Raw genomic sequence first — 21516 nt, forward strand, 5'->3', positions numbered from 1 at the left:
GCAAAGCAGGAGTGACTTCAGTGCTTTGTGATCCTGGTTATGAATCCAAAGGATCGACTATCTAATGAGTCCAAAAATATCTGCGTGGCTGTGTGTAAAATTCCACACAGGGAAGGAAAATGTTGAATGTGACTGATAATGCAAACAGTTTGTGGACTGAAATAAAACTACGTCATGTCCAGGCTAACATTTCTTATTTTTATTGTGAGTAATTTTATATGAGGAAGTGGCAGATACTGAATCCCTTGAAAACATTTAACGGATCCATAACAACCAAAATCTAACATTGCACTCTAGTATGATGCTTCACGCCAGCTTGCATCCAAAATGTGCTTTATCTTCATTAAAAGCAGAATATCAGCTTTTATTAGATCGTATAAGTGGCCACGGTGTACACTACACTAATAAAAACTCATTAGAGGGACGCACATTATATTTGTACATAGTCCCTAATATACTACATAATGGACTGTAAACAAGAGCCCTTTGTCATGTGATGTTTGCAAGTTGAGTCCTGGCACTGTGATGCCATTTTCAGTCAGGAGCAAGAGGCAAAATGGCGATCCCCTGAGATGGAGAAAAATTTGTGGATTATTTAATTCATATTCCACAAACACAATATTAATCATAAACTCGTGTTTAGACGAGCGGGGCCATATAGAACACATTGTGAAGACAAATTTTGAGTGGAATTAATAGTCAAACAAGAAACAAAGACGAGTGTTTAATGATGAATGAAATAAAGTGCATACGCCTTATTTTAACGGAATCTCCAAATGGCCTAGCGGCCTGTGTCTCTTGAGATTGAACATTTTCCCACTTTACCATAGGATTAGGAGCAGGTATTGATATACCGTTCAAAGTGTATGCATCTTTGGCGAACCGAAACAGCTTATCAATTTAAACAAAAACCAGCAGTGCTACGTGACGTGACGGCATAATCCAATGTGAATAAAAAAAAATAAATCAGAAAAACCGCGAGCACACTAGGCAAGTCAAATACGTGAATCGATGACGTCATATCCGCCTTGTACACTAATTCGCGTGGCGCTGGCCCTTCCCGGAAGTTTCAAAACGTAATTCTAATTCATTAAATTCTCAGTTTATATGATCTATTAGAGAAGCAATCCATTTCGACGAGAATATTGCTTTATACAATGTTAAAAAAATCGTGTCTCACACACTCAAATTCCTTTTCTTGTTTTATGTACCAGCAAAATCTAAATGATGGCCCGGAATTCCGGGGCTCGAACAGATAGTTTCCCATGAAGCAAAACAGACCCAAATGTCGGGCAGTGTTGCCATATATCGTGAAAATTAATGATTACTAGCTATTAGTTTACAAAAATCCGAAATATTTTAGAACATCTTATTTTACTCGCAAACTACAAATTAATTTGTTCTAATAAAAAGCCCTTTGTGACCTCACAGACATTTCACAAAGCCTGCAATAAACTCTCGACTTCCACTTAGCATAGCATGTTAACAGAGAAGAAATGGAGGCGTGGATTTACACGCCATGAAAATTTAAACGGTCGTGGGTGTAACATGTAAAATACTGTTGACACCATCATTTTGAAAATATCACCATGACGTCATTCACACCACGGCGGACCCTCGAAACTAGTACCTGAGACAATAGCCTGGCGAAAAATTAAAATAGACTATCTTGTAAACAAATTACCATTGTTGCAGTTTACGTTAGAGAGGAGCAAGTGGTTAACAACCGCGACTCATGTGGCTGGAGAGTTATAACTTCAAGGACAACATTAGCTTTTACAGCAACTTTCATTTATTAAGACATTCTTACAATTTGAGAGGAGATCTGAAAAGTAGTGCAGGGGGAGGCGTGCATGTCTCTATATGCTAATATACTCTACTGTGAGTAAAACACCAGCAAATTATGGCCAAACTGAGAAAAACTGACAGCAAGTTGGATGAAAACATGATACATTTAAATAAACATTCACAAAAAAGCAAATACAAATATACTATATTATATAATACTGTGTACATACAAGTGCCTATAGTAAGCAGGCCCACAACACATCGCACATGTTAGCATAACAGAATTAGCGGACTTTATACAACACTTGTACCTTTTAGTCCACAAGAAGGTTACTAAATGGTGGAGCACATCCAATATATGCATTATAATAGAACATGGAAAGAAATGCCTGAAAAGGACCATGATAACAGACCCCATGGGTTTGTAGCTCCAACCAGCCAAAACCGTGCAGGTTCGAAGTTTACAATTGCCCAAGAGAGACTACCATAGAAATCACCTCGTGATAATATTTAGATCCAAGGTTTAGCATCAATACGTTTTCTTTTTTTCCTCCCCCACCCCCTGGAATAATAAGCACAATGCAAGTGTACAGTCAACTATCACTGCCTTTTATAAAGGAAAAACGAAAACGCTCAAATGAGGTCTGCCACATTCATGGGCATCTCCTCCACTGTAGTATTGTAAAATGTCTCAATGTCACGCAGAATCCTCTTGTCCTCTTCGGTGACAAAGTTAATGGCAACGCCCTTTCTGCCAAAGCGGCCACCACGGCCAATTCTGTGGGGAAGGGAGGGGAGTCAGTCAAGTCAAAAGGTTGAGCTCTAAACCCCAAGTCAACTTACCTGTGAATGTAGTTCTCTCGGTTTGTAGGAAGGTCATAGTTTATGACCAGGGACACTTGCTGCACATCGATTCCACGAGCCTTGAAGAATAATTAAAAAATTAGTCAATTTATGGAATTTTTTTCTTTTTTAATCAGGATGTTTGAGGGTTAATAGATATACTTAATGTCGCTCATGTATAAGTAATAGAGTCCTACTTAAAGGAAGCCATTGTGGAGCATGAGCCCTGATCTCCCAATAGTTCACTCTGCCGAGTCATTAATGGACTTCTACAGGATTTTTGGAAACTTTTGGGCTTTACACAATTACAACCAACAACCACATTTACATTTTCAATTATTCAGTTCACTTGAAAATGTACGATTACTTGACATCATCCCAGTGTCAGGCAGAAAAATTAAATGCTTTTCCACTAGATGGCAGAAGATACAACCAGCTGACTATCCAACTGGCCATTCATACAACAGAATCATAGCAGAAACTAAGTAGGCCCAGATTTTGTAACAAGCAAATTGAGAGTAGATTGTAGTTTTCTCAATATAAAAACTTTTCCCCCATAAATTTTCCATTTCATTTTGCTTAAATACAATGTGTCCTGGCAAAATACATGTCGGCAAAACACTGCTCTATTTGATACTAACCAGTAGATCAGTAGTGATCAACACTCTGCTTGAGCCAGACCTAAACTCCCTCATAATGACATCACGCTCCTTCTGGTCCATATCACCATGCTGTGGAGAAAGAAAGAGTTGTTTAGTCAGTGTGGCTACAAAAAACGCACAACGTAGGGGTGGGCCAACTTTTTTTTCTTTTAATGGACAGATGAGTCAAATCATGTGAAGAAGGGGGTGGAAATGTAGAACATTTAAAATTACTTAAAGAAAAAAAAAAATCCTCATTCATATTTAATCATAAACCAATGTACTAAATACAAATTAAAAGTACATTTTATTGCAGGTCACATTTGACGAGGCCATTGCTTAAAATGCAATGTTTAAAAAAAGAAAAGGAAAAAAACCCGCACCCTCATGCTTCAGGGAATTGTGCATCTGCTCCGTGAAGCGAGCTCGAAAGCATTTGTCTGCATATGAGGAGACATTGCCTGAAACAATGTAAGCAGTCATATCATCACTAAATGGAAGGCAACCATTTATATTTGAAACCATACATGCCCACCTGGCCATAGAATAGCTGTGCAGCCAATTGTCCCATTACTTTTGTTCCGTAACAAGTGGGATCACCCATACTCAAACTTCAATTCCTATACCACTAACCTCACTTGGAAGACAAAAACATCTTGATCATTTCATGTCACATTCAACGTGGTGGCGTTCACAGCCAAATTGCATCACGACTTCAAATGCCGTCGGCTGGGTTAACAAACCTAACTCAATTACTGCCATAGATGGCTATCGACGTCAAAGATCTATTTATTTCCACTCGGCCGTTAGTGAATGAGTCATTTTGTCCACTCGTGTATAAACCTACCAAAGCAGAAACTGTGAAGTCTCGAGCATGCATCTTCTCGGTGAGCCAGTCCACTTTTCTTCTAGTATTGAGGAAGATCACAGCCTGGGTGATGGTCAGAGTCTCGTAGAGGTCACACAGCGTGTCCAACTTCCACTCCTGAATCACACACACACACACACACACACAAAACATGAATGAATAATATCCAACTATTTCAACAAATTCAAAATCACAATTAAGTCCTCGATAAAAAAAAGTTATGTAGGACAGCATCTCGAGGCAATGGACAATGGACATTAAGAAAGAGGTCCCTCCACGCCTCATTTCCGAAACTGTGGCTTTAATCTCCTTCCCTGTGTGTACCCATGCTTACACACCCACATCAGATGAGCCTTGGGGGGCTCAGCTTCTGCAGTTTGAGCAGGGTGCTTTAGAGAGAAGGCACATTTAAAAATGAATGCTACTCTTAACAGACATACCTCCCGCTCAACATTTATGTAGAACTGCTTAATACCCTCAAGGGTAAGCTCTTCTTTCTTCACCAAGATGCGGATGGGGTCCCGCATGAACTTCTTGGTCACCTCCAGCACATCTGTAGGCATGGTGGCAGAGAGCAGGACAACCTAGAGAAATCATTGGGTGAAAACAGTTGCGTTAATTTTAGAAAGACAATCTGGCACGTAATAAGACACCATCTTCCACACCGACATAAATTACTCTGGGTCATGCAATTCTACCGAACTTCGCTTTAACGTAGGGAAGGAGGGTGAAAATCAAGATTTGACGTCTCACCTGAATGTTTGTACTCAATTTCTGGAAGATCTCATAGATCTGATCTTTGAACCCACGACTCAACATCTCATCAGCTTCATCCAAAACAAACATCTTAATGCATTTTGGAGCTGTAAGGGAAGGTATCATTAAGAGTATGATTGCCTACAGCTTCCATTCATTATCATTAAAAAAAAAAAAATCTTCCCCGTATCACACTTACAAAGATGTCTCCTGTTGAGCATGTCATATACTCGACCCGGTGTGCCCACAACTATGTGCGGCGCCTCAGCCTGGAGCTTCTGGATTTCACTGCGGAGATTGGTCCCTCCAATACAGGCGTGGCAGGTTGCCCCCATGTAGTCACCGAGAGCCAGAATGACTTTCTGAATCTAAAGAGCAAGCAAGCAGAAGACAATCACAACAGCTCAGAGTAACACTGAACAACAGCAGCACAAACTGGAGAGTGATCAGTGTGTCAAGAGCTCTCAACACGAAGAGTCAGTCCCGAAAGATGGTATGCCATCACTTCACCCAGTTATTCACACCAACAAATTCCCAAAGTATACAAGAAATTAAGCCAGATCACCATTTAGACCAGTGCAGTCATGGACTGTGACTACACCAAATCTTAGGGGGATAAATTTCAAATTTGCAGAATTTACACAAGTCTTTAAAGAACGGTACCTTTTAGATCTGAATAGTCTCCTCAATGGGCTGACTCTGTCTGAGACACTGCTGAGGTATTCATGAGTCATGACCTCAGGAACAGCATACCTGCTGAGCCAGCTCTCTGGTGGGGGCCAACACCAGAGCCTGAGTCTCCTTCTGCTCTATGTCCAGCTGCTGCAAGATAGAGATGGCAAATGTGGCCGTCTTGCCAGTGCCTGACTGGGCTTGGGCAATGACATCATAGCCTGATGGCAAAAGGGCACAGAATGATTCAGGGCGAGACTAAAGAACACATGTCATCACCATTTGTTAATACTTTTAAGTCAGCGATTCCCCAACCATTGTACAGGACATTTAAAAAAAATAAAATAATTATTTCATTAGATGGCTTCACATTATCCATTATTATGAGAAATGACATGATGCGAACTATGTATAATGACACACTTATTACATTATGTAGATTGAGTAAATTGAGACAAGCTTATATTTGCATATCGTTGGTGTCTGCAGTAAGCCAAATTTAGTACATTTATTGCTAAAGCAGGAGTGCAGTTGATAGCAGTCAACTCTTAGACCGCAGACTGCTTTGAATTCATCGTATATGTATTGTGCACATTTTCTACCCAATCGATCACACATGCACATTTTGTCCATTTATTATTATTTTTTTTTTTTTAAGTGCCACCTTTGTACGCAAAACCTAACATCCCACCCTTCAAATATGGTGCTGAGCTCGCTGGTCGGCGTTCCGCACTCACAAATTGGAAACAGGTAGACAACGCCGAGTTTGACCCCAGATCAACCCGCCGCCGATGGCGGTTGAAGGCACATTGACCTCCTGCGCGAAAAGTAGATCTTCGGTAAAAAATATTGGGCATCCTTCATCTACAGGAATGGCCCCAAACCAATGACTGCCCATAGATTTTAAACTTTTATTTGGGTATTAAGCGAATTGATTGCAAAATGCCGAATGGCGTGCGCACTTAAGGCGTGTGAGGTGAGGTACATTCCTTGGGGCAAATGTTGCATTTGCCACTCGCAACTCTAGAGGAATAAATGAAAGGTTACATAAACCACTCTCATCACCACTTCACTTAGATTCGGATGTCAATACAAGACTGCGCAATGATTTCACTCCTGAATTGACTTAATACAATCATTTGCCATATTTGGGGAAAAAAGTTCTTTTATGGATAAAAAAATAAAAATCCTTTATATCCACTTCATTTAGATGTTACATTGGTGGCAAATAAATTAAAAAGTAGTAAACTAATTTTCTATTTTCCTTGAAAATATTCAAATGTTGTATGATACATTTTTAAACATGTGCCATAGATGAACATTTCCCAACTAAGTACATTTTCAGTAAGCCTACTTTTGTAGCTCGTTTTGTTGCGCAGTCCACTCGCAGCGCTGCTTGAAACACCAAGGCGGTCCCGTTTGGGATTATAAATCGCAATACCATCTGAATGATGCAGCGCCGTCTTCGAAGCAGAGTTTGCTGAGCTAAAACTCCCATCAACCAATCCAGCAGCCAGCAAACTTTTAATATACATTTTACTCTACTATGTGCCAGTTTATTACATTGTAAGCATGTGTAACCAATTTACATGTGTGCCTCTGTGCGAGTGCACACCCGTGTCTACACCCTCACGTGGAGCAGCAACAACCGATAGATTGCAGTCACACCATTGAGATTTTTATTTAGGTATTTGTGGAGGATGGCAGCACCTCCGCTCAAGTCTGACCACTTTTTTTCTATCGTCTTTTTGTTGTACGCTGCCAACTTAAGTTACCAAGAAATATTCATTATTTTTTCCCACAGCGCAAATAAGCACTGTCGTCATGATTCAGCTTGCACAAAGCGTTGGCCAGCATGGCTTATCTATTTTCATTTATTGCTATCGCATTGCCCATTGGACATGTAGAGAGCGGTACGGGCTGGTTCCCAAGTTCAGTGACTTATCTTGAGAAAATGTCCCACAAGTGGATGTACACACACCATTGTCGGCTTGAACACGCCTGTACAATTTTTATTAGAGTCCTAGGCACTATTTGATAAATGAGACTTTTGCCTAGTGGTCCCAAGTCTTCTTTACAGATGAAAGTCAATATTGCATTGCATTTGGAATTCAATGTCCCAGAGTCGGAAGTAGCACAAAAATGAGACTGTTTAAAGTACAGTGGGAACGTTTCAATCACTTATACTTGACAGAAGCATGTCATTTCCTGTAGTGAAGCTATCTACCAGGAAATTTTTGAGGTCATCATGCTTCCCTGCACCAACAATCATTTTGGAGACCGATTTTGTTTTCCAACAGGATTAGGCACCTGACCATAAATCCAAAACTACAAATGCTTGTTTGAATAGCCGTGGATTAACAGTACTTGACCGGCCAACAAACTCTTCTGACTTGGACTGCATTGAAAAAGTACAGAGTAATGTTAAGAGCAGGGGTGGACTGGAAGGTCCTCCAGGACGGGCAACCTGGATTTTTGTTATATGCCTCCCTGCTCCAAAGCACCTGATTCAAGTGATCAGTTCACGGTGTGTTGGAGCAGGGAGACAAACTACACCCTTGAGGACCGGAGTTGCCACCCCTGGCCAAGAAAAAGCTGAGGGAACAAAAACCCAGAAATGCAGATGATCTAAAGGCCGAAATCAAAGCAACATGAGCAGCAAAAGAATCTGAACTGTGCCAAAGGCCGACCAGTTCCACACCATGCCCTTTATACTGCCACTGCTGCAAAACGAGGCCCGATAAAGTTGGCTACTGAGGGCATATCACTATAAAACACTTTTCAGAAGGGCAAGATGACATTCAAAATTTGTTCACACAGTTTTTTTCCGTTCTAATTTTTCCAGCTTTCTACCACAATCATCAAAATTGACATAAAAGCTTTCAATTTCACTTCATGGGCAGTGAAGTAATATAATACACTTTTCAAAACAAATAATTGAAATAAATGGACTTTAAAAATGTGGTTTTACATTTGTTACATCTACAAAATACCCCAGTATTTGCATTGGTCTTATTTATGTACTTTATATTTATTCGGTGGTGTTTGTTACACATTTTAGCGTTGCCATAGTGACCATATTAAAGCATTGTTGTTACCCTTGTTAGGGGTTAGAGTTGCGCGAAAAATACAGTGGATTTGCAGTTGTTTTGTAACAATTTTGTGAATCAGCATCCTCCAGCTCTGTTGCCATTTGCGAAAGTTGTGGACTTGTATGAAGCGGTTTGTGGCAGAAAGAAAAAGTTGAGGACCACTGTGTTAAAGCGATCGATGATTTGGCAAAGTAGGAAACTAATTCATTTGCAACACTTAATTTTTATTTTATATAAAAAAAAATGTTTGACGTTGCATCATTTGTGAGCTATCTTTTCAACATGGGAGCTAACACGGTGCCAGTAGACACCATGTTGGTGGGACCTCATTTAAAGTATAACACGGTTAATGAAGCAATGTTTAGTGACTCAAAAATCTTTTAGCTTACGGGAAAAATTTCTGCGATTGGTTGGCAACCTGTTCGGGGTGAACCCTGCCTGTGCCCGAAGACAGCTGGGATAGGCTCCAGCGCCCCTGTGACCCTTGTGAGAAGCGGCTTAGATAATGGACGGACGGATACAAAAATTGTTTTGGTGGTTGATTCCACCAGACAGCAACAATGTTTTTGGGATGTTGGGTCAGGTGCAAAGAGATTTTCTTCCCCCGCAATATAAAACATGAACGTTTGCTCAATAAAGGTTGGGGAAACATTGACTACAACTCGAGTGATCAGTGATAAAAAGATATCCCCATTATTGGGTAAGTCCCGAAAGATGGTAAAGCATCATTTCACTCGATTACACCAGCATTAATTGTTGTTGTTTTAACACATGCATGTACCTTTAATGCAAGGGATTATAGCCCTCTGTTGAATGGCTGATGGCTTCTCAAAACCATATGCATAAATTCCCCGGAGAAGAGTCTCCTTCAGGTTCATGTCATCAAAGTTGTCCGTAATGTCATTCCAGTTGCTCTGAAAACAAAAGTTGAATGAACAAACGTGTTGGCACCTTGCACTATGAATTGGTTGCGAAATGATAGTACCTCAATGACACCATCTGGCTCCATTCCATCTGGCCCCGCATGGTCGCTGTTAACACAAAATTAAGCAATTCAATTCTGTTTCATTTATATGACGCAAATGCATAAAAGTCATCAAAACACTGCCTATAATGGAGCAGGGTCTGAAGAAACACTCCTCACGCATTAAGAAGCCAACAGAGCAAGCGCGAGGCTGTGGCAGAAGGGAAAACTCAGAGGAAGAATCCTTGAACAGGCCTGATACTCAGTAGGGCAGCCACCTGCCTCAACCAGTTTGTACTAATTGTAGAAGTAAAGTTTGTACTTTTTGGATGCACAGGCACTTGTAACTAGAGGACTGTTGACACATTCATTTGGTAAAGCAAGACGTTCAAGATCACGTCAGGCCAATGTGCAACAGCGCAGTGACCGACTTGCTATTAGGGACAACAGCAATTGTGCCCACATCTCTAGAGGCCCCCAAACATCTCTAAAACTGGTTTGCCTGTATTTAAAATGAATACTTTAAGCCTTAATAGTCCATGCTTATTTCAAGTGCCTCCTTCTCATGCAATGGACTATTCCAAAATAAATATACACAAAAAGGTTTCACTCTTTCACCTTAACAACAACTGTGTAATACCGACAATATCTTAGAGCCAGATGCTCTTGGCAGTAGTGACACTGCAGTCAATCTGAGCCAAGGAAAATGCAGTACAGGCAAGAGGAAAGTGACACTTTTCATCACAAAAATATTAATATTAAAGTGGTACCTAATATGGTAAAGACAGTAATCTATATTCAGTGTCGATTACCATTCTTATAAATGATGGTAAACGAGTTGAGATTATTCCCTTGTTAACTAACCAAGTATTTTTAAGACCTTATTTTGCTGAGGAAATGTTGCCAAAAGGGGAAAGTTTTTACATTCAAATATTTTAGCTGATGATAACGTTCAAAATGTTTCGTCACTGGGTTTGCCTCGGGCCCCCAAATGACTAAACTGAGCCCCTGCAAACACGCGGTGCGACCACGTGGTGCGGGGAAGAATTATGGCGCAGTCGTGTCGGATTAACGTTAAATAGCAATATAATTATAAGACAAACTATTTCAACTACTTCGTGGGCCTTGATCGGTTGACCTTGGTCCGAAATGCCTCAATAGTCAAGACATTCGTCCAGATTGACGAGCTGGGCCGGGCTTGGTTAACTACATTTAAAGATAAAAGTACCGTTTATGAAACCGAGCACGTTTCATACCCGGATGTGGAAGTTTGGTTCAAATCACGCTACATATTATAATCGTATGCAGGTACGAACTTTGGGGAAAATCTCAACATGGAGCCCACGGTTCGATCACAGAACCAACATGTCGGCCAGTTGGGCCTATACTGTACTGCACTCAGTAAAGACTTGTACTATATTCAGCGCGATCGTAACGCAGTCCGTCCCGTTTACATTAAAACCTGAAGCCCTGATAACAATGTATAACACACAAGTAAATTGATTATTTCTCCCGTTCTACAGTGGGAATGACTCGCCGCGAACGTACAGCAGCCAACCGTTAGCTACCTCATACAGTTAGCAGCGTCGGCCTGGGGGCCCATTCTGCCATTCAGTTAGTTGATGAAACATACCGCAAAAAAAAACGTTTAAAAACGCTTATTACACATGCGTTGTAACTATGTATAGCTCACGGTGTTATTTTTATTACCTGTTGTAATCAGCAGAATCGTTAGACATGATACGTATCCAAGCTCGGCATGCGACTGGAAAGATCGCTAATGGCGACGTCAACTGCCTTTATGCAGTCGAACTACTTTCGCCGTTTGAACTCAGTACTCGCTATAGTCAGGATTATTGCTTATTTTATGTGTATATTTTTCCCCACATCAGATTGAAATGCAACACTTATTAGTTTGTTGAAATGGTGTCTTCATATATGATTAAAATAATGAAATCATGGCATACTATATTTATGAGCGGAAGGATTTTTCAGTAATAATCAGTGCTGCGGCAGCTACGGAGCCCGGGAGAGGACAAACATGCGGCGTTTGAGTTGCGTAACATCGTTGTCAATGAGCCAAAGAAATGGTTTAAATGAAAACTACGCATGAGAAGAACCATTATTTAATTGTTCATAACATTTTATGAAGCCAGAAACCTTAATAAAGTTATGTTGTCGTTTAATACTTTTGTTTCTGTATCTTCAGTGATCAAAGAACTACACTGAGAGGTGTTTCTAATATTTTAGGACTTAATGAAGACAAAATCATTACCAGGCAGTGTTTTTGTTTTTTTAAATGTGAACTACGAAACAGCAAACATGTTTTTTGTCTTGACACTCTACTTGTTCAAGTTTTCTTTTGAACTATACCTAATGTGGCCAGTGAATTTACAACATGCACAGACTGGCGTGATATTACAGAGACAATCAATGCAGGGTACTATTTATAATCAGGCTTTGACTGGTGGTGGGTGACACAGGTCACATATGCCACTGGGGTAAGCGACTGCCACACATGGAGAACTTGACACCACACATACCTACGTACATGCTGATACAGCAACACTGGTGCTTATGTTTGTCGATATAATGCAGCCAGGTCATTTCTTTCTCAGGACATTGCATTGAGAGCTTTGGTTGTCTGAGAAGACATTTTGCCTCTCATCTGAAAAGGCGTCATCAGTTCATTAAAAAAGACTTGGTTTCGAAGTGACTAGCCTGCTTCACTTGGTAATACTAATAACCAACACACTCGTATATTATTATCAAATTCTGAAGTATTTAATCCAATGTAATTCCAATGCGAGCATGTACTACTTGCACAGCATTTATTGCATTTCCTAAACTAACTGTATATACTAATTGTATTGATTTAATCTTTATTTGGCTAACTTTGCAGGACTATACAAAAAGCAAGCAACCAAGTGTCAAGCATCTTTCTGAGAATGAGCAAGAATAAAAGTCAGTCCTATACTCTTCCAAGCATGAGTGCATATTGCTTCTATTTATAAATGCAGGAATTTCATATTAGACTCCAACTACAGGCCAGGAGTGGCGCATGGACAACATGATTTTTCCAATCAAGTCAGACAGACATGCCTCGTATTGGAGTCTTGGCATCTCTGAGCCGGCTCTCTGCTGAGAGTAAAAGTAATTCTAGGTAGTTTTAATTAATACTATTTTATGGTTCTCCAGTACTAAGTAATAAAATTGTTTAAATGTAACTTGAAAGGTATAATTCAAGTGCATCATGGAGTGATTCAGAAACTAGTCGAATTTGACGTGACCCCATAGTTTTAGCTTACAGTATTTCAGTAACGTGAATAGAATAGTGTCTGCACGAGTACTTGAAAGGATAATATAGCAGTGTTCATTTCCTGCCAAGACGTTTACGTCTTGCATTTCCCTGTATATACATAGTTATTAAAAAGTATTTAGAGCGCGACGGTACCGTCATACTACAGACATGTGGATGGATGCTCCGTGGCCAATATTTAATTTTGCAGCTGTTGGCAGGGGAAAATTGTACTGATGCATATTATGGGAGCTGGGTTTGATTTTACACACACCCAAAAATCCCAAATCATTAAGAAATACTGTAAAAAATAGAAAAACAAAATCAGACTCTATATGCCAAGACACCTGGGATCATTAAGGATGGCAGCACAGAATGTACCTGGAGTGAACAAGATTGTTTGCTGTCATAATTGATCGTTCTTTATATCTATGACTTTACAACCAATTGCTAATTTTGCATCAAACGCAAAATGTCTGTCGATCCGGTCCATTCCATCAGATCTGTGTCACGTCTATACAATAGATTGTATCAGAGCATTTTTTTTTCTTCAATCGTGGCATCGGTGCATCCTTAACTCACCAGCCAATCAGGAGACATGAACAATTTAGAACAGGGGTCACCAACTCCAGTCCTAAAGGGTCTATATCCTGCATGTTTCAATGATTGTTAGCAATCCTGATCATTTGAATTAGGTGTGTTGGAGGAGGCAAACGACTATAACAAGCAGGATAGGGGCCCTCAAGGACTGGAGCCAGTGACCCCTGATTTAGAGTCTTCAGTGAATCCAGAGGGATATTTCTGGGCCAAACAGTACCATTACAACGCAAGCATAGTTGTGCAATTAGAGGAGTTACTGTGATAATGAAACAAAGAGCTGTGGAGGCATATTTTATTTTCGGGCACTTCTCTCACTCTGACTGATACATATTAGGTCCATCTTATATGGACGCTTCTAGTGCACAATAGTGTAGTAGTTGGAAAATAGTTCCTCTCCTGCTGTAATGTCTCTGAGTGATACGAGAACCACACACCGAAGAGGTCTCTGCGAGTGTGGGCTGTAGTTGACATTGGGAAGATAGCGCCGAAACTCCATGGGAAGTGTGTCGGGAACATCATACTCCTGGTAGCACACATTGGCGGGCCTCTCATAGGAGCAGTTATTCACATACTGACCCACTGCCAGCGGGTTCTGTGGCGTGACTGTTAGCCAGGTGGTATCACTCATCAAGAAAGGACCCACACGGTCTCTGCCACAGCATGACTTGTACACCATCTTGGAGATCCCTTTGTCATTTCCATCAACCAAGACACCATCTATGCACCGGAAAACAAATGGGTTTCTGATCGATTGGAGGAGAATAGGCTCATAAGCTTGGTAGATGGTGCCAGGATACAAGGCAACTGTTGCTCCTTTGGGGACCAACCCCCTCGTGACAAACACTCCAGTTCCTGCAAAGGGAAGTGAGCTGGGCTTCCGGTCGATGCAGAATCCCAATGATTGGAACATGGCTTCATGTACACATCGCTCGTTGTCACTTATTACCTGCATGTGGAAGTTACCGAGCTCCACACGCCGATTCGCCCTGTTGAGAACTCCGAAGAGTTGCAGGAGGTTCCGTGACACCTCTTCGTCCGTGACCAATTTGTCCTCACAGCGCACGTTGACTTGTCGGAGTGTTTTCTCATTTTTAGAAATATTGAGGACAATCCAAGGCAAAAATCGGTGTCGATATGACTTCCACTTAAGCCGAAATCGCTCCAGTACTTTTCTAAACATTCAAAAGCACGATGAACAAACACGACTTGGATAAATGGATTGGTTGCAACAATGACATAATCACTTCCGGCACGAGTGCTTCGTTATAAAAGCATTCGTTCTCCTGGCTATTAGTTGCCATACGTTTTGTGGTTAGACAATATCCTACATTATAGATTTATATATCTTTGGATTTTTCATAAAAATACTCGTACATAACTGTTCCACGAATGAATCAAAACAAACATGATATTTTAGTTTGAAAAAGCTAACCGGAATTGTGCTTGTTTCCGCAACAACTTTACACGTTTTAGCCAGCTGGATGGGAGGAAAGGGAGCCAAGCAAAGGCAAACATGGTAATTTTCTTTACTTCTTACCTTGGTACACTGCTGTTAACATCATTGATCACGATAACGTGATGCATCTAGTCAGAAACCCCAGTTAATTGCCTTAAACAGCCCCTCTGGATCCCCCTAATACGTAACTAGGCGCGTTAGCATGCGCTAACTAGCTGAAGGTATTGAGGCCAACTCGTCCATTTAGCTAGTCAAGCTGCTAATGGAGTTTGATGCCAAATGAGTAGAGTTGCACACTCCTGGCAAATGACACCCCCGTAGTTTTGCCGACCGGCTTTTGGCGAGGTGTTTCCTTCCCCAAACAAATGGTACCTAGTGGATAATCTGTTGGTCGCAGCTGTCAAACAGTGTTTTGGCGTCTGGTAACTGAAATGTGTGCGTCTGTTTGGATGTTGATGGAGCTATGAAGTCAGTCTTGTAGTGTGCTGTGTTGATTTAGGACTATTTGCCTTATTTTATTTACACTGGACGTAAGAATATGGGCGCTAAAAGTACTCACCGTCTGTACTTAAGTAGAAGTAAACACTTATGTAAAAACAAGAATGATTGGTATAAATCAAAGTCCTTATTCAACTCCTTAAGTAAAAGATGTACGGACTCTCTCGTAACTCAAAATTACTTCGTTCCGTGAACAAGCTCAAGCTCGTGACTCAATATATTTGGATTTATAATCAGTGTTTCCCATTGAAACATATTGAAATGCCATTGTCCTTTCCAGTGTCCCCAAAAATAGAATTTCCCTTGTGTTATAAATAAAGAAAAGTTGCACTGTGTGACATAAAAGGATCAGGAGAAAAAACATGCGAAGAAATAAAGTGTAATTTCTAGGGCTGAACAATTGAGCAAATTTAAATTACCATGGTAGTGCATAGAAAGAAATTTTCAGATTGCAAACGCTGTAATTTGGGTAAAAAAAGTTTCATTTTGTTTGGTCTGTCGGCTTTTATTTTTTTACGTAAATTAGTTTTTTTACATATTTATATAATGTCTAGATATGTTCAGTGCTTAAAAAGCACAGTCAACATGCTTGTAAATCGTGGCTTAATAAAACATGAAAAGTTGAAGCGATAAAGCCCCAGATTCATTTGCATTCGTGTTGTAGGCTGATTTCTGATTTATTAGCCAGGTGGACATCATTTTGTATTGTATTCATTCTGATTAGAATGAAAGCGAATGATGAAATTGGAATAACAGTACTCCTTAGGAACTAATTTATACTCGAAATCAAAGGGGTTCCTTCTGCCAGTCTGATCAAAAGTTATGAAAATAGTTCAAGTCGGCATAGCCAGGGTGCGTCCTGTCTGTACTTGCTATGTCTTGACAGTGACGTGGTCGTTTACGCATTTGCAAATGGTAGGATCCAATCAGAGATTGTCTGCGATGGGAGAACTTGTTTTAAACTACTCGTATTTTGTCTCATCAACATGTTGCTCTTATAAAAGTTTTAAAACATCTTGATCTGATTAAATAGCAGATCGGAGTAGATCGTGTCACCTGCTAACAGACCAGGGATTTTCAGTCAGAATAAAATCGTAATGATGAGAGGACACGGCGACTGACTTTGTTTACGGCACACTTGTTTGGTCAAATTTTTATAAAAAGTTGCCATAGTGAGCGCTTATAAGACTGCAAGTTTTTGGAAAAAAAAAAAAAACCGAACAAAAAAACTGTCCTTCATTAATTAAGGATCCATTGGTCTTTATTTCAGCAGAAGCCTCACCTATAAGACCAAAGCATTTATGAATGCTAAATATTGTTCATTGCAATACAGATTAATTTATTGCTTGGGTCTGTTAAAAATGAATGGGAAGAGAACCTTAAAAAAACGCATTCGCAATATTGAGGGTAAAAATCGCAATTAGATTATTTTTCAAAAAATTTCAGCCCTATAAATAGTAATAATTGCTGTATACACTGTAGTATTCATGTGTTGGCTGCGTCACTTTTAAGAGAGTGGCGAGGCACAGAGAGTGTCCGAAGCTTACCTGTAATTTAAATGAAAAAAAAAAAAAAGAACTGACCAGGTGATGATTCGCGATTTGAAAAATTCGTAAGTTGGGGCACTTGTAAGTCAAGGTTCCACTGTACAAATTGTAAAAATGTAAAACTAACTAGTTAGAATTGTATTTCTGTGTCATTATGTTCCAACAGTGCATAAGAATCTAATTGTGGTTGTCTACTACAGCTGATTACACATTTGTCTTCACATTTTCTTTATTGTAGAACAAACTGAAGTCCTCACAGAAGGATAAAATTCGCCAGTTTATGATTTTCACGCAATCCAACGAGAAGACTGCCCTGGTGTGTCTGTCACAACATGACTGGAAACTAGAGGTGGCCACGGACAAGTTTTTCCAAAATCCAGAACTCTATGTTTCCAGTTTAAAAGGGGCTTTAGACAAGAAGAAGCTTGATCAACTCTACAACAGATATCGAGGTATGACTTTTAACAAATATATTGTGCATATTATCCTGTGGCAGGAATATTTATCACATATTGCTACACTTGTTCTGCCTATCACTTTAGGTCGCTGACATGGCTAGATAAAGAAACTTTAGATGTGCTACAAGGTTATGATCTCTCATGGCGCAGTTGTTGGGAAAATATTACAAAATGAAAGTCATCATTAGCATTGATAATTATCCCACCTGTTCACTCAGATCCTCACGATGACAACAAGATTGGTATAGAAGGGATTCAACAGTTTTGTGACGACCTTGGTTTGGACCCCGCCAGTATAAGTGTTCTCCTTATCGCTTGGAAATTCAGAGCTGCAACACAGTGCGAGTTCTCGAAACAGGAGTTCATTGATGGCATGGTAGAACAGGGGTGAGTATTAGCGCTGGACGATAAATCACAGTTGTATTGAAATATAAACAACTCAAATTTTTACTCGCAAGTCAAAGCAAAAAAAAAAAAAAAAAAATGAGCCGAGCGCCGTCTCGTGACGCGGAAAACTGTTATGTCATGTTCACCTGTAAGTGGAAACTTGAAAGAAATTACTCAGTCCTCATCTTTATTGAATGGTTTCAATTCAATTGCCGAAAAGTTTTGTTTTGTACATATTGGGAGCCTGAGTCAGATTCTTTCTGGCTTCCTGCCGACTTTTTGTGCAAGTATGAGACATCATACGCATTGACTGTATTGTATTGTGTTTCCTCAGATGCGACAGTATAGACAAGCTAAAAGCTCAGCTACCCAAGATGGAACAGGAGTTAAAAGACCAAGGAAGATTTAAGGACTTTTATCAGTTTACATTTAATTTTGCAAAGAATCCTGGCCAGAAAGGTTTAGGTAACAATGAACTGTGACACACCAAATGAAGAACTATAACCCTGTCGCAGTAATGTCTATTTTCAACTATTTTTCTCATGTTTCATTCGTCTAGATTTAGAAATGGCTATTGCTTATTGGAATTTAGTATTGGATGGAAGATTCAAGTTCCTCGACCTATGGAAAACATTTTTAGTTGTAAGTATACTGTGTGCTCTTCCAATATGCAGTTTTCCAATGTTTCTTCCCCAAAAACTCAGATAAAGGCAATATACCGGAATGGGGCAGTGTAAATCCAGCTGAAATGTAATCACAACTATCTCAGTTTTCCTACGTAATTTTAAAGCAATCCTCCTAAAATCTCATCTCTTGTCACCAATCGCTTCGACTTGACTGATTTTATATTACAGGAGCACCACAAAAGATCAATTCCCAAGGACACGTGGAACCTGCTGCTAGACTTCAGCACCATGATCACAGATGACATGTCCAATTATGATGAGGAAGGTTCGTCCTGCGTTTAAATTCTGAATGAAAATGCTTCTGCTGTAGACGTATAGAATTGGAAAATCTATGAATTGTTGTTAGAATTGGAAGCCTTTAGTGTCATTATTTGGTGCAGATACTGTGGTGCCTTGACTTACGAGCTAAATGTGTTCCATGACCACGCTGGTAACTCAAAACACTCGGCTCTCCAATTATCTTTCCCCTTTGAAATAAATAGAAACATCATTAACCCGTTTCAGCATCCCCTTTGCCCAGATATAAATTAGCATTTTTTTTTAAACAACAAAAATAGCACTTTGCAGCATTGCGTATAACACAAAAATATAATAAATAACACAATTTCACAATGTGGAATGTGAATTAAAAAGTTTGTGCATCAATGTGCCGCTAATTCTGTTGTGGGCACCATGGCCACCAGGGGGCGTATAACACTTACAGACGTACTCCAGTTGAGGGGTGGAACGGTTCACAAAATACACTGTCAGGTTTGTATTTTGGTTTTCGGTTCGGTTTGGTATACTTCGACTCTTAGGCAAATTAATGATGTCTTCAGACAGTTTTGGCATTCAGTAAATATATCCACAACGTTATTGTTAATCATTATTATTGTTTTTATAGTAATGTTATTTAAATGAGTTTTATTAATCAGAAATATATTTTTGTTTGCCTGTCAATGCCAGGCAGTAAAATGGCATGCTTCCATTGCGTGGCAAAAGGTACAATAAAGCTGTATATCCACCTCTTGCCATTTGTCCAACAGAAAAAGTCATGGTTTCATGGCAACTCAGGGCAAAAATAAAAAGAAAAAACTCAGTTGTTGAATCATTCGTAAGGTGAGGTACCACTATACAAGGAAATTGGGATGGAACTCGCAAGTTTGCATTTCCAAAATAAAAAAAAAAACATGCAAAGTTCAGACTAAAATATGCAGTGAATAATTATGGTGTATCGTTACAAAAAGTAGCATGTAGTAACATTTTCGCCGTAGAGTGTTTCGTTGAGGAAGGGCTATGCATCACCAAATTTCATTGTCACTGAGAACCATCCTGGCCTTACTCCATGAATATTTTTCCCTCCATCAGGAGCGTGGCCTGTACTCATTGATGACTTTGTGGAGTTTGCACGACCGCACATCGGGACCAAAAGTACTGCAGTTTAAGCTCCTCTTAACAGCCCACACAAACAAGAGAAAAGAACACGTGGCCCACACTGAGCTGACAACAACGTTGCCTTTTCAATCCTCAGGACTGAAATATTTTACACAGCAGAGACTTTATAGATACACGTGTGTGAGTGTTCGTGTATGTACAGTACATATATAAAAAAAATAATAATGCAAATCATTTTGTTGGTCAGCTTGTGGTGGTTTGGGTGCTTTTAAGTACAGTATTGGGATTTTTTTTTGGGGGGGGGGTGCTGATGCCAAGCAAGAAGAGGCACCATCTCAGTTTTTGGATGTTTGGGCTCTGCTCCAATGTCAACACACACACACGCTCTTGAACTGTAATGTCAACATTTTTTAATAATAATTTTTAATTTGACTTCAGAGTGGCATCCAGATTTTTATTTTATGATACCGCTGTGACTATTCCATATGAACAATAATCACAGCTCAATGCTGTTTCTTTATTTGAACACGAAATAAATGTTTCAATTTGGTATCTTTGAAGCTGCTAGCTCTGTGTGCTTCGAAGCTGTTCCTCAGCACCATCTGCGCGATGAATGTGTTGTTATGTTTTTAGGGTTAAATGAGGTCAATCTTTGGACGTCCCGCCTCGGGAAGGGATATTTAAATGGCAAATGACTTAGAATAGCTCGATTGTACATTTGCTGGCCAAAACATTAGGGACACCTGTGCAACGATTATGTTTTCATAGTGCTGTTCTACACTGCAAATTACAGATAAAATAAACATTGGTGTTTAAAATGACTAATTTAGTTTAGCAATGTTTTGTTTAGTTCATTTGCATAACCGTAGAACTGCATTGCAGGAAACCGAGTTTCGTATTTTGTGATCCATGGCTATGCTAGGACAAGGGTTCTCAAACTTTTGGGACCAGGGTGGAGACATTTTTACCAGGGCACCCTACCAATCCATAAATTTACCTCTAAATGCCCTTGGAATTAGTCTTATTTTCGAGACATAAAGTTGCATTATTATGACAACAAATTCATATTTTTCTGAGAAAAAGAACATTTTATGTTATGAGAATGAAGTCCTTTTTTTTCCCCAAAATGAAAAGGAACAGAACTGGGGTCTTCAATCCTGTTCCTCAAGGGCCACTGTCCTCCATAATTTCCATCTGCTCCAACACACCTGATTCAAATGATCAGATAATCAGCAAGCTCTGCAGAAGATGGATAATAATCCTGATCATAAGGTGTGTTGCAGCAGAGAGAAGTGCAACTCAGGCAGGATAGCGTCCTTCGAGGAACAGGATGGAAGACCCCTGCTTTAGGACGAAGATGTTGGGATGTTGTTGGAATTAGAAGCCATCATTTTATGTGAAGGACTTTATGGGATATTAGTTCATCAAAGGATGTCACGTTTTACAAGTGAAGTTTAGAATTGCATTCATTTTTAAAATGTACCATTCTTATTTAATACTAGGCCTTTATTTCCCAAAGTAGGATCTAAAGATGGATATAAAAAGTCTACACACCCCTGTTCAAAAGCCACAATATTGTAATAATGAA

At 39.8% G+C, this 21516-nt stretch overlaps 3 protein-coding genes and 3 non-coding genes across 7 annotated transcripts; 1 reads left to right on the plus strand and 5 right to left on the minus strand.

The window, feature by feature from the left end:
* Positions 1 to 1769: 1769 nt before the first annotated feature.
* On the minus strand, positions 1770 to 11416 carry eif4a2 (eukaryotic translation initiation factor 4A2). Its single transcript, XM_088311057.1, has 11 exons — positions 11335 to 11416; positions 9646 to 9691; positions 9442 to 9574; positions 5650 to 5789; positions 5096 to 5264; positions 4894 to 5003; positions 4581 to 4724; positions 4120 to 4257; positions 3273 to 3362; positions 2632 to 2711; positions 1770 to 2566 (listed from the first exon to the last, which is right to left on the minus strand). The coding sequence occupies exons 1-11, from the start codon at positions 11361 to 11363 to the stop codon at positions 2422 to 2424; spliced, it is 1224 nt and encodes a 407-aa protein (XP_088167183.1). The 5' UTR covers positions 11364 to 11416; the 3' UTR covers positions 1770 to 2421.
* On the minus strand, positions 4359 to 4544 carry LOC148325777 (small nucleolar RNA SNORA81). Its single transcript, XR_015846245.1, has one exon. It is a non-coding gene; the product is annotated as a small nucleolar RNA SNORA81 (small nucleolar RNA).
* Positions 5337 to 5408, minus strand: LOC148325778 (small nucleolar RNA SNORD2). The gene has a single exon (XR_015846249.1). It is a non-coding gene; the product is annotated as a small nucleolar RNA SNORD2 (small nucleolar RNA).
* LOC148325779 (small nucleolar RNA SNORD2) lies at positions 9325 to 9396 on the minus strand. Its single transcript, XR_015846248.1, has one exon. It is a non-coding gene; the product is annotated as a small nucleolar RNA SNORD2 (small nucleolar RNA).
* A 2384-nt stretch (positions 11417 to 13800) lies between the features above and the next one.
* On the minus strand, positions 13801 to 15427 carry setd9 (SET domain containing 9). 2 transcript variants are annotated; one of them, XM_088311823.1, is made up of 2 exons: positions 15060 to 15427; positions 13801 to 14239 (listed from the first exon to the last, which is right to left on the minus strand). In XM_088311823.1, exons 1-2 carry the CDS (start codon positions 15082 to 15084, stop codon positions 13878 to 13880), a joined length of 387 nt encoding a protein of 128 aa, XP_088167949.1. In that variant the 5' UTR covers positions 15085 to 15427; the 3' UTR covers positions 13801 to 13877. The 2 variants fall into 2 exon arrangements, with proteins under 2 accessions (XP_088167949.1, XP_088167948.1); XM_088311822.1 differs by lacking the exon at positions 15060 to 15427 and having other exon boundaries at positions 13801 to 14790.
* On the plus strand, positions 14808 to 20488 carry dcun1d1 (DCN1, defective in cullin neddylation 1, domain containing 1 (S. cerevisiae)). The gene is made up of 7 exons (XM_088311824.1): positions 14808 to 15038; positions 17262 to 17475; positions 17700 to 17868; positions 18203 to 18333; positions 18428 to 18510; positions 18723 to 18819; positions 19902 to 20488. The coding sequence occupies exons 1-7, from the start codon at positions 15036 to 15038 to the stop codon at positions 19976 to 19978; spliced, it is 774 nt and encodes a 257-aa protein (XP_088167950.1). The 5' UTR covers positions 14808 to 15035; the 3' UTR covers positions 19979 to 20488.
* The last annotated feature ends 1028 nt before the right edge of the window (positions 20489 to 21516 follow it).

Source organism: Idiotropiscis lumnitzeri, chromosome 12 (assembly GCF_059441095.1).
Source record: "Idiotropiscis lumnitzeri isolate Australia: NSW breed Sydney's pygmy pipehorse chromosome 12, RoL_Ilum_1.0, whole genome shotgun sequence".
Taxonomy (NCBI): domain Eukaryota; kingdom Metazoa; phylum Chordata; class Actinopteri; order Syngnathiformes; family Syngnathidae; genus Idiotropiscis; species Idiotropiscis lumnitzeri.